Here is a 12762-nt window from a genome sequence, read left to right as displayed (position 1 = left end):
TCAGTTTGGAAGTGGTTTGTGAAAAGGTCATCAAACACCTTTCTGACGCAACAAAGCAACAACCTACAGTAATAGTCATTTAGATCATTCTATAGTGCAGTAGATACTAGACAAACCTACATTCAGATCATAACACCCTTTAAATTGCAACTCTCCTTTCCCCACTCAGAGACTGTCTTCAGAAACCAATTGACCAAACATCCTTTATTTACATGAAGGGCCTAGCTCTCAAAGGTCTTGTCTAATTAGGTTGATTTGACACTTAGCTGTACTTCATCTTCTGAGAAGAGTTTAAGTTCCTTTTGAGGTTTGTGACTTCCTATTACAGTACTTGTACGCCCATAAGGCAGCATACAAAAACCAAACGTGACAAAGACCTCTTCAGACCTGCCAGAGACAGAGCAACGGGTAAGTGATTTCGAGGAGGCCTGCCTATTTGTATAAGGTGTTAAACAGAAGGGGAAAGGCCATTCTTTTCACAAGTTTCACTTTATGTCAGTCAGTATTTTGCAATTAGACAGATGAGTCCACTTGTTATTTTTGTCAGTCATTACAACTTTTAATTATTGTAAGTATTGGAAATGGGTGAAAAGCTGTCAATGGAGTTTTTGTTTGCAAAAAGAAAATTTTAAGTTGCTGCACATGTTAAAATAAGATTTGCTGTCTATTTTGTTGCTTCTGCAAAGTGTGCATCAGCAGCAGAGTCGTACCCACAAATGCCCATGCGATGGGTCAAGCTAATCATTTTTTCACTTAGGGCTGACAACAAGAGATGTGCATTCAGCAAAAAACAAAATGGGTTTTAATGGGCTTCAAAAAAAATAATTTTGCAATTAATTGAGCCTTCCAGATTAGTACTGTATTTATGCAAAATTTACCAACATGCAGATGCAATGACATTTTGTTACATGATCAGATTAGACAGATTAGGCATGACAACAGTTACACAACTGACCTTGAACAGAGTCTGGGTAATTGTAGGGAGGATGTGGGAAATGTGACAGATAAGGATATAATGAAATAAAACGGCACTATATAGGCTGCTAACAGAATAATACATTCCTCTTTCAGCGATAGAGCTGCTTTGAAACAGACAAAAAGTTCCTCAACTTCAAATTTTAAAGGTAGTATGAAAAATAATGAGGACACAGAACCCACAGTCAGCTGCAAAACAACACACCCATGTTCCCATCACCTCTGATGTATTTCTTGTTCTGCTTTAGATGTAAACAATGTTGTTTGCTGAGCTGCAGAAAATGTGTTATAGCCTAAAAGCAGCTTTTATGCAATTAGGAGAGGCAATAATTTCGTGGACAAATTTAACTCTGATTGAAATTATTTAAATTGAGAGTTTTTATGTTTATTTCATGTGTACATACACACACATATATATACACATACAGCATACACACTTTCATATATACATTATGCATATATAGTGAATTGCCTGTGTTGTTTTAGACACTCTAATCTCTGTTGCAGATGTTAGCAGTGTGAAGCAAGAGGCTGAGTTAAGGACATCATCTCAGTACAGCATCAAGACATTTTTCCTCCAAGACGATGTCTTGTCTTGTCAGCCAGAGGGCAAATATCAGCAGTGCCCCATCAAACCAAACAGCCAAGATTAGTTCTTTGAGTGTTTTCACTATTTCCCTACATGGCTTGTTCTCCTCCATTGGTATCATAGAAAACCTCCTCATTCTCGGAGTAGTGGGCTTCCACATTCGACGCTCTGTCATCAGCATCTGGATTTTGAACCTGGCAGCCTCTGACCTACTGGCCACTGCTTCCCTGCCCTTCTTCACTCTCTACATGGCCCGTGGTCACACCTGGACATTGGGTGCAACCTTCTGTCGCATCCATTCCTCCATTTTCTTCCTCAACATGTTTGTCAGTGGCTTCCTGTTGGCGGCCATTTCCCTCGACCGCTGCCTGGTGGTAGTGAGACCAGTCTGGGCCCAGAACTACAGGAATGTCCAACTAGTGGGGAAGGTATGTGGGATGATTTGGGCCTTGGCTGTGCTCTGCACTATCCCTTTCTTCATATTCCGTGACATCATTCCCCAAGCTAACGGCAAGATCCAGTGTTATTATAGTTATGTTCAATTCCTCCCTAGGGAGCCATATGACCTACAATCTTTATGTAAGCAGCGCAAGGAGGCCTTGGCTTTCATGAGGCTCTTTTTAGCCTTCCTGATCCCTCTACTGATCATCATCCTCAGCTATTCTGCTGTGAATGCCAGTTTGGCACGCAGAGGCTGTCGACGTCCCTTCCGCTTTGTTAGGCTTGTTGTGGCCGTGGTTGTGAGCTTTATACTCTGCTGGGCTCCATACCACTTGTTCATCATGGTGGAGGTGATGGCCCCCAGTATACATCCTGCACAGAAATTTGTGGCCAGGGCCCTCCCAATTGCAGCAACCATCGGTTTCTTTAACAGTGTCCTTAACCCCATTCTGTATGTGTTCAGCTGCCCTGACCTGTGCAATAAGATAAGACATTCTCTGGGTGCAGTGATGGAGAGTGTTCTGGCTGAAGATCTGGCAGAGCTAGCACGACGCCGCAGCACGGCTCGCAGCTCTATCAGCACCACCGAGATTGTGTTGAAACCGAGGAGTTCTCTTCCAACCTTGTGTCTGAAAGTAGAGGAGGAAGAGCAAGACGAAAGTAATGCTAAGCTTGCTCAAAACTGAATGGAAACATACAGTAACTTCCCTAATAGTGGCCAGGCTTTTATATTACTGCATCTGTACAGACTTTATTTGAAATAGGCCTTTATAGGAGCCAGGAATTTATTTGCAATGCTGTAGTTTGGAGTTTTCTAATAATATCTTATCATGTTTTTCTTAAATACTCCTTTTTGAATTTGCTGTTGATTATCTTTGCTGTTTGTAAAACTCAATCCATGTTCATCTGTTGTCTTTATAAACTGAGGATAATATACCTTTCAGAGCATCACTCTAATCAGCACAATAGCCACTTCATACTCACCAATCTGCTGCTGAGAAACAGAGTTTTCATTCACCTCCTGTTGCTTCCTGAATCCTGAGTTGATATTAAGCTTCTGTCAATGCAACACAACAATTCAAATACTAATGTTTCAACCTATCCAGAAGGTCTGACACTGTTCACCACTTGAATGTGCTGGTCAAGGCTATTGAGAGTGGCTAATGGATGACAGAGGCAGATTTCCATTTGGCTGATAATACTGGCCGTTTATTCCCATGTTTTAGCAACAGAAAAAGTAAATGACTGACGGAGAAATATCACAAACTAATGAAAAATGAATTAAATCACACTCTTTGTCATCATATCATTGTTATGTTTAACATAATTAACTATAATTTTAACAAATATTCCAATTAAGTCTAAATTTAAATGCAATAAAATCTGCTATCGGCCATAAACAAACAGAAGCACAGGGGTAATTATACAAACTGATGTCATCAAACTATCCCACAAACTATCCCTCTGGGCTGTTGGAACCATCAGTGAGGTATTTGATCATACAGTCCTTTTTCATTGGTTGGAATCGTGCAGTGTTCTGCAGTCTATGATTTTACACTAGTAGTGAGGCTCCAGAAGAACTCACCAAACATCACTTCCAACAGTCACATAGTATTTAGAGATGCTCCCATACAATTTAGGAGGCAGGATCCATTGGTTGCATGTCTGATATATTTCTAACAAGCTCAGTCGGTGGTGGGTGTTTAATTTGAAACACTGAAGGAAGTCTTATAGTTCATAGATGGAAACTTGATTGTTTTCAAAAGACAGCAGAGCAAAATCCACTGGACTGTGATATCAGTGGAATGAGTGATGTGACAAGGTATATTACACTAAATTTAGAGTACATGTCAATCCATCCCTCCTCAATATTCTCTACCTGGTTTTCATTAACGACAGGACTTTTATTTAAGAATTGATTGCACTTCAAATTGCCAAGTGTGTCATCTGACCAATATTACTGCAAGATAAATTGATATATTCCCAAGAGCATTCAAGGATTAAGTTAGCATTATTATAGTGAGCTCGATACTTAACCTCCAAATTAATGACAACTGCAACAAAACAAAAAGTAAAAAGATGTAGCATTCTGCATGGTTTTCTATTTTGACTTGGATGCTTGATTAATGTGTATATTCAGTTGCATGACACATACATCATTGCTTCTTCTGCTCCTTTGTGAAAGGAGTTTAGAATAGAGATGTCTCTCACAGGATGTTGCCATTATGAGCTGACAAAAGGAAATATCTGGAGTTACATTATGTTATTGCTGTTTTTATAAATTTCCCCATTGTACTCACAGTAGAGAATAGATGTCTTTCATGTTCAAGTTTAATGGATTCTAGTTCTCCTTTAATTGGAGACTGGATGTTTAATGTTCTGCTTCATTGTCTATGTAATGACTTTACTTTTTAATGCTTTGACATTTCTTAACATTAATAAACAAAAAGCAATGCACTCTAGTGTTGTAGTGTGATATTTCAAGCATAACACAGTCACTCTGAGGTTTCTGTAGTGATTCACACCAGTTCTATTTTTAAAATGACTTATTGACACGTATTTGCACTTTGAGACCTTTCTGTGCTAAACACAAATGTTTCTATTTCCAGTTTACTCTGAAACAGTATATAGATCATCATGAGAAACTAAAACTAAACTAAAGCTCAGAGGGTTGAAACACTGAAGCAAATTAATGTAGTCACTGAGAGTTGAAGTTCATACACATGAACCATACATGTGCATTTCCACTGGGTGGCACAACTGTTTTACTAAATATCAGGTCTGTGGTCAAATCCAAGTTAAAATCTAACTTATATTATCTTCTATCAGAGTTGTAGAAGATTATTATGTCCAATTTCATGCTCCCTATGGTTGTCTGGGTGAGCTCTGGCACAAAGCGTTGTTTTTTTGCGGTTGTTTTTCCCCCTTCCCAAACAGGGCAAGGATTTTTGCAGCTCTAGCCGGGCATCAGGGCACAGGAAGATGTAGAAAAGGGGATCCAGTAGGGTGTTTAGGCTGGTCAGACCATAGCAGAGGCGATAGATGAGGAAAATGGAACGCTCCAGTCCACAAGGCTCATCAGTCAGCAGCAAGGACACAAATCTGTATCCTCCCACGAGGTGATAGGGTCCAAACACAACGATGAAGTTGACGGTGATCACAACTAGGATGCCCACAATTTTGTGCCGCTCATGGTCAGAGAGGGAAGGAGATCGTCGTAGTGTCACCCCAATGTGGGCTGAGGTGTAGCTAAGGGAGGAAGCAGAGCTGAAGCTGAGAACTCAGTTTGTCAACTAACAGAATACACAAAATGGTATAATGTCCCCTATATAATGCATAATGACAGGGAAGTCTGAGGATTTTTTCATTAAATTGCACCACTCAAATACGTTTTCAGTTTTAACCCTCATTTTAGCAAAAGATTTATTGAATTGCTTCATCTTGAGGAGGCAAAGTAGTCTGCTTCCCTTTTGCTAAGATGTTCTTGTGCATCAGCAAAGGCTGACTCCTTTACATGAACAGGTCTGGAGACACAATATTACATTTAGGATAAAAGAGGAGTATCCTAACTGGGATCTTGGGGGTAACTCACCCTAGTATGGCACATGGCAGCAGAAAGCCAAGGGCCACGGTGATGATCTTGAAGTGGGCGTATCCGGGGCTGACGGGGTACTGCTCCAGGCACAGCAGTCTGTCAGAATCAAACACTGATGGCAGCAGCCCACTCAGGCAGAACAGGAAGGTGAGTGTCCAAACAGCAACACCGGACACTGCTGCCACCCTGACAGTCCGCACACTGCGGCTGCTCAGTGGGTACACGATTGCCAGGCAGCGGTCCAGTGCTATCAGGCACAGGAACATGACGCTAGCGTAGACGTTTACGTAAAAGACGTAGCCTACCAGCTCGCAGGTTAGCTGGCCGTAAGGCCAGCGGTGCCCACCTTGAAGATAAAGGATCCACAGTGGCAGGGTGAGCAGCTGGAGAAGGTCTGACAGGAGCAGGTTGAGGATGTAGACCAGCTGGCAGCCTCCCCCACCAGAGCGGCCCAGGTGGTACAGTCCCCAGAGAGACAGAAGGTTGCTGGGGAGACCCAAAGAGAAGATGACTCCATAGATGCAGGTCAGGCCAAATGTGTCCGTGTCCAAAGGGAGGTTGCAGCTGTCATTGGACATGTCTCTGTTGCTCAAGCATCCGACATGGGAAACTGGAGGTGACCTTGCTCAGGATTATGAGTTGGTATAAAAATTCCCATTCATTCACTCAAGTCTTAGTCCTCACCAGTTTGATGCCTGCACTTGTTATTTGTCCATTGTATAATATTCATAGCTGTATTTTCCTGTGGAAAAGGTCAGCCTCAGATTTACTGCTGTGGGACAACCAGTCTTCAGAGCATCCAGGATCCATCAGGGAAACACCTGCAAAGCAGATAACAAGAACATTCTTAGATGATTTCGCATTAGTAGATACATGAGCAGTTAAAAGTTAGAGTATTCACTCACCTCTCAAGGCGGCCAGTACTTTGTTCCACAAAAGTGTGACTGCCCACTCTGCAGCTGGGTGACCTGCACTCAAGAAATGTTGGGAACACGGTGTCTCGACCAAGCCTTGTCTATTCTGTGATCGTTTCCTCCACAGGAAACCCACTTCTTCAGCTTTAAAGGCAACATCCTGAGGCAGGAGAACGCCTTTCTACCCCAGAACAAAAACATACACTCTCTCTTTCTCTCTGTCTCTCTTACACCAGTAGCAGACAGGATGATTAGGGTGGACAGGGGCTGTGAAAGAAGGAACTGATGTCAGGTGTCCACTAATGCCCTTTCGATTGTTGGTTGCTGGCTACATGCCATTAAACACATTAACTATTCTGCTTTCCTGAAACATTCTTTTCAACACATTTCAGTTAGAATAAGGGTTGGAGTTGCAAATGTAATTATTTCTGATGTTTGTTTCCAAAAAAAAGTCAATGCAATATCCTCCTGACAAAAACAAGAATATGTGCAAATACAAAGCATACAAAGACCCTAAGCCACAAAAAATGTGTGTTGCAGTAAAAGTTAATGTAGAGCTCAAATAATGTGCAGTCTCATGAAAAATATTTTCCCCAAACTGAAAATTACTTATTTCAATTAATACAGCTTGTAAACAGTGAATGTGTGTAATCTACCCAGGGTGAACTTTGCTCAGGCACCACTGGGAGAAAAAAAAAAAAAAAATCTTACACAATTGAAATTGTTTTTAGGAAGAATGGGTATGTTGAGACAATGGGTGTTAGGCAGTATTTTTACCACAGGGTTTCAAAGGGAGGAGGGTCGAATCACTCACTTTGTTTCCTTTAAAATGTCACCAATCTCTGATTTATTGAATAATCCAAGATTGTATCTAATAAACTGGCCAGTCTCCTGAGACATTACTGCCACCCTATGCTCTCCATAGCTTTGCATTAAGATATCAATGCCCTTGTGTGGACCACATTGGACATGAAAAGGCAGATATAAGCTACAGTATACACTGCACAGGCAGCGAATCAGCTCCAAGGGAAAATGACCCTGGAGCTGAGAGGCGGCATGATAAATTGTTATTGCAGCAGGTTGTTTTCTGCTCGAATTTCGTCTTGTCGTGGAAAAGGGAGTCGTACATTCGAGCTTTGCCAGCATTGATCACTGGCAATCTATTGGGCTATTGGAATTGCAACAGTGGGTCCAACCAGATCAAAGCTTTGAAACTGGAGCAGCACTATGGTGTTCTGCAAATTAAAAATCATACAGGAAGCTTAAGTGTGACAACTGGCAACCTCATTTCGACATCCTTCTGCCACTCAGAAAGTCACCATACTGACTACAGACGTTGTGGTTGTAGTGTTTGTTGCATGGGAACTGAAGAAAAGTCTGACTGATTCACCGGTCAGAGTGCCAGAAAGGGGAAAGAATTGGGAAATTTAGTTAACACACTCTAATATGCTGAAGTGTGACAGTAAAACTGATCAAATTAGCAAAAAATAGAAGAAGGACTATAAGACAACAATGTTCTTTCTTCCAATATTGTTCAGGCCTTTGTAAAGCTGTTTGAGACAAAGATATGAAGTTGTAAAACAATTACTGCCGGCCCTCTGTGGGTGGCTCTGTGTGAACTACAGTATGCGCTTGTGCTTGCTCTTATTTCCCCTTTTCATGTTTTTTTTTCTTCAATTAATGCAAGTGAGAAAAAATTCCTTGCTACAGTCTTGTCACCAACATGCTTTTTCTCCTCAGCGTCTGAGCTCTCTGCTTGACCTGCTCTAAGTTTCTTTTCCAAATTTAGCGGCTACAAAAACAATTGTGTCTTCACATTTGTTTCTGCTTTGCAACTCTGAAGGGATCTCATGATAAGACTCCACATGTGTTTGCATTTACAGTCTGTTTGAAGGATACAGCATAGGGTCTGGCATTTCCCATCATGGATGCTTATAGACGTTTCTGCAATCATGACAAAGTGCTGTATATCATCATTATGGCCATATTTTGTTTATGATGTGTTGCTAAGTTAGCACACTCTTCTGTATGTAAGACAAAGTGTTGGTAATAATGCAGCTGCTCAGAAAATATGACTGCATTACATTTCTCAGCATTGTTTAAATGAACCAGTGTTTGTCTTTTCTTGAGGATTCAGTTTGTCTCCACAGTCTGTGTGAGCTCTCAGTGTGTTTCTCTCAATGCAAAGCGTTTGTGTCACACAGGAAGTGGGCAAAACTAATGATAATGATCTGTCTCTGTTTGAGTGCATCAGAAACGAAAAAACCTGTTTTATTTCAATTTGACAAAAAGTATTGTTTGGGCCACAGGCGTTTGGGGCATCCATTGGGAGGTCTGATGTTTGATTCAATACATACAAAGTCTGTTTTGATCTTGTTTTTTTGTGCACTCTGGCACCTGATTTACATTCAAATTACATGTCTTATGTACCTCAAAATCTGTTGTTTACTTTGCAGATGAATTGTGATTAAAAATACAGTTGTTCATAATTAGTATTGAGTAGACACAGAGTCCTTCCCAATTGCTATCAATGACCAAAAACAGTTATGCTATGGTTTACCTTTTGCTTAACTTACAGTGATGACTATCAGATCACCCTGTTCTAAGAGATGACTAGCTCCTTTATAGAGTAGGCCAGTGCATAGCGTGTGTGTGGCTGAACAAGTGAGGGAGAGAGAGTAAAGACTGACAGTGAATGGTAAGGAACAGAGGAAATGGTTAGCTGTGAATTGTCAATCTGACATTTGGCTTATATTTAACTTTATATTCAGGCCACACTCTACATGTTCAGGGCTTAACTGGGCAAATCTGATCTGATCTGGTGACGTGGTGCCAATGTTTGGGCAATATGTTTTACCACCTACCACCACTTTGTGCTCAAGTTAAGAACTCCACTCGCACATTGTGGCGAAACGTAATGGACTATGCAATAAAAAAAGAACAAGTAAATGTTTGTAATACTAGGAAGCTTCAAAGGAACAGAATATGATAAAAAAATATTTGCATGAACAGTTCCAGGTTATGTCTTTTGAAGCGTGTAGGACCATATAACTGGTAAATTTATTCTGACAACCCTTCACCCTTTCCTTGCAATCCCTGACAAAAATATTTCAACCATAAGATTGTCTGCACAAACATTTCACAACACTTTACACATCATTTAAAGATTTTATTTTCTGTAAAAGTTTAGAATATGATGCAGAAATGTTGCTAAACTGCATATGAGCGGCAGTCGCTGTTAAATTCCATCAATAAACATCAGTTATTCTTGGATTCAGTTACTCTGCTTTCATCTTTCTCCTGGACCTCCGGCAGCAGAGAACCCTACACACTAAAACTGAAGCCCAGACAAAGGCTCCAATGATGGCCGTAATTAAAACTGCCACATCCAGGCAGAAGTAGGCATACCAAGGCAGACTAAAACCTGCTGACTGCAGATGAGCTGCTCCTTTGTTCCTAATGACATACTCAATCCAAAAGATTGCAGTGTCCATAGGAGACATCGGCTGGTCATGTTGTAGCTGTGATAGATGCTGTATGTTGTTACGGTATGAGGGATTATCCAGGATGTCCTTTAGTGCCTCCAGAAAGCCTTCCTTGGTGAGTGATTTGGCCTCCACCACCCGAGCTGCCCCACGTACCTTCAGCCGGTGTAGGTTGTCAAACTGGTCAAAGAGGAGAGGAAGGCCCAAAACAGGAATGCCATGGTAAATGGCTTCATATATGCCATTGGTGCCTCCATGGGCAACAAACACTCGAGTCTTGGGGTGTCCCAGGAGGTCATTCTGAGGTAGCCAGTCCAGCAGCAGAGTGTTGTTCCCAAGGGATGAAGGCTTTTCACCCACAAACCTCCACACCACCTTCTGAGGGAGCTGAGCAAAAGCTGCAGCAATGGCCTCTGTGACCTCATGAGGCAGGGCTGACACCAGCGTCCCTAGAGACATGACCACTACCCCGTGCTCACCAGAACTCTGCATGAAGGCTTCCAGCTCAGCAGGGAGAGGATTGGCCTTTTTGCACTGGAAACTGCCAATGTAGACCACGTTGGGCATGGTGGGCCGAGGGAACTCAAAAACAAAATTTGTCCTCACCAGCCAGATATCAGCTGCACGCTCCAAAGACAGCAGGTCAGTTCCAGGAGGGAAGTGTCTCTGGAGCACATCTGAGTAGGCAGGGTTAATGATTAAGTGCTGTTCAGCAACACTATAGAGATAATGTAACATATTCTTAGTCCTTTCCAGAAAATCCATCTGATCACCAAGTTCACTTCCTGACACAGGGACGTAGGAGACAGGAGAGGGAGCTATAGTGAAATGACCCTCCCCAGTATTGATCCAGCGCACATTGAAAACCATCGGCAACTTGAGATAACGACCCAGGAGAACACCGATAGGCAACCCAGGATCTGTTAACATTAAGTCAAACTTGGCATCTTGTAGCCTCTTCATAAAAACAGAGTCATCTAACATCGTAGCAGCTGCTCTGGCAAGGATGTCATGGCCCGCTCCCAACATGAATGTGATCAAGTACTGTTGGCAGAAGGTGCGTATAAATGACGCTGACCTGCGGCATTCCATAACATCTAGGAGCATTTTATTGTAGTAGTTGATGTCTGCTTCATCCTCCAGCATGCGCACATTAATAGAAGTATAAATTGAGGAGTTACTAGGGATGTACCAGCTCTTGGCAGAACGAAGCACAGTGATGTTGTGGCCTCTGGAGTGCAGCTCTCGCAGGATCACCTCCATGTTGATCCAGTGGCTGCCATCAACAGGCACTACCAGAATCCTGCTGCCACTACAACAAGTGGGCCTGAGTAATAGGAAGCAGAGCACTGTCAGGACTACAGGGATCATGCTGGACATTTCCTGCAAGAAACGACATACAAATATAAATAATTAGACTTGTAAAAGTAGTAGTCCTTATGTATTGTCTGTCCATACCTGATTTTGACAAACAAAAGAAAATAGCTTGTCCAATTTGTGGCAGACACATTGGGAGTGGCAGAAATCAGACACTTACTGTGTAAAGTTATGACACAGTTAGGTGAAAAATATCAGCAATAAACTATTGCATTAGCTGAAGAAAATAGCGGCTTTTGGGAGCAGAGCTCAGGTCCTAACAGTGTTATATACTGTACGTAAGGGCCCGAGAGAGGCAACTGGACAATGTACAGTGACAGGAAAGAAAATCTTCAGAGCTTTGCATACACATGGAGATAAAACCAACAGCAACAGCTAATGGAGGGCGACGCCTTTACTCACAGAATCTGGAGTTACGGTATGTGTCTGACTTTAAAGTTTGTGACTGCTTCACGAACTGTTGTGATACTGGGTTGGACAGTCAAGTAAAACATATCAGCAGCAAGTTATTGCATTTTCATAGACACACGTTTGATTAGAGATGATCATTGCAGTCATAAAGGAGAGCTGTTAATGAGAGCATGTTTAGCAGCTACAGAAGATGAAACTGAAGTTTTATCTAATTCTGCTTGTGATGACATTTACACGTTTTTCCCTGATTGATTATTATTATGACTGTTATCCTGTATATCAGTGTTTCCCAACCTTTTTGAGCCACGGCACATATTTTACATTAGAAAAATCACAAGGCACACCACCAAACAAAAATGTCGCAAAAGGTATATTTATTGAAATATGATGAAAATCTAGCCTCAAGTTACTCAATTTACTTACTCAGTGTGAAACCTGGGCCTGTTTAGTTGAACACAAAGCTGTTATTCTTGCAGGAATTGAAGAAAGACACACAGGAAGATTTCACCTGATTGGTGCTCTAAGGCTTAGCGCACCAATCAGGTGAAATTGAATAATCTTCCACGGCACACCTGATGATATCTCATGCCACACTTATGTGCCGTGGCACAGTGGTTGGGAAACACTGCTTTATATAATACATATTTTTTCAGCCCTGTGGCATTGATAAATGCTCTTGTTATTGCTGTTGTTAAATTATTCAATGAAATGAAATGACTCACCTCGTTCTTGTAGTACAACTTTGGCTTGAGCTCCATGAGTGAGCCAGGACACTATATATTATGTGTTTCCACATAGCATGACCTTTAGACACACAGGCCCTGTTCTACCAGGCCAAAGTCCAGTATGCCCAGTATGCGGACTATGGGTAACTCACAAAGGTATGTGCCTTATAATTAAGAGCATATGTCAATGTTAAAAGCATGGTATGATTATAGTAGAGTGCATATTAAATATGGATTTGTAACCTGAGCT

The 12762-nt window shown here is 41.6% G+C and overlaps 3 protein-coding genes across 3 annotated transcripts; 1 reads left to right on the top strand and 2 right to left on the bottom strand.

The window, feature by feature from the left end:
• Positions 1-1487: 1487 nt before the first annotated feature.
• On the top strand, positions 1488-2740 carry LOC139351582 (prostaglandin D2 receptor 2-like). The gene has a single exon (XM_070993530.1). It carries the CDS (start codon positions 1561-1563, stop codon positions 2689-2691), a length of 1131 nt encoding a protein of 376 aa, XP_070849631.1. The 5' UTR covers positions 1488-1560; the 3' UTR covers positions 2692-2740.
• A 449-nt stretch (positions 2741-3189) lies between these two features.
• LOC139351425 (G-protein coupled receptor 4) lies at positions 3190-6617 on the bottom strand. The gene is made up of 3 exons (XM_070993308.1): positions 6506-6617; positions 5598-6421; positions 3190-5254 (listed from the first exon to the last, which is right to left on the bottom strand). Exons 2-3 carry the CDS (start codon positions 6176-6178, stop codon positions 4831-4833), a joined length of 1005 nt encoding a protein of 334 aa, XP_070849409.1. The 5' UTR covers positions 6179-6421; positions 6506-6617; the 3' UTR covers positions 3190-4830.
• A 3175-nt stretch (positions 6618-9792) lies between these two features.
• Positions 9793-11379, bottom strand: ugt5g1 (UDP glucuronosyltransferase 5 family, polypeptide G1). Its single transcript, XM_070993118.1, has one exon. It carries the CDS (start codon positions 11377-11379, stop codon positions 9793-9795), a length of 1587 nt encoding a protein of 528 aa, XP_070849219.1.
• Between the last annotated feature and the right edge of the window lie 1383 nt (positions 11380-12762).

The sequence above is a fragment of the Chaetodon trifascialis genome, chromosome 23 (assembly GCF_039877785.1).
Source record: "Chaetodon trifascialis isolate fChaTrf1 chromosome 23, fChaTrf1.hap1, whole genome shotgun sequence".
NCBI classification, from domain to species: Eukaryota; Metazoa; Chordata; class Actinopteri; order Chaetodontiformes; family Chaetodontidae; genus Chaetodon; species Chaetodon trifascialis.
Note: the sequence above shows the minus strand (reverse complement) of the source record. Positions and strands in the feature narration are given on the sequence as shown.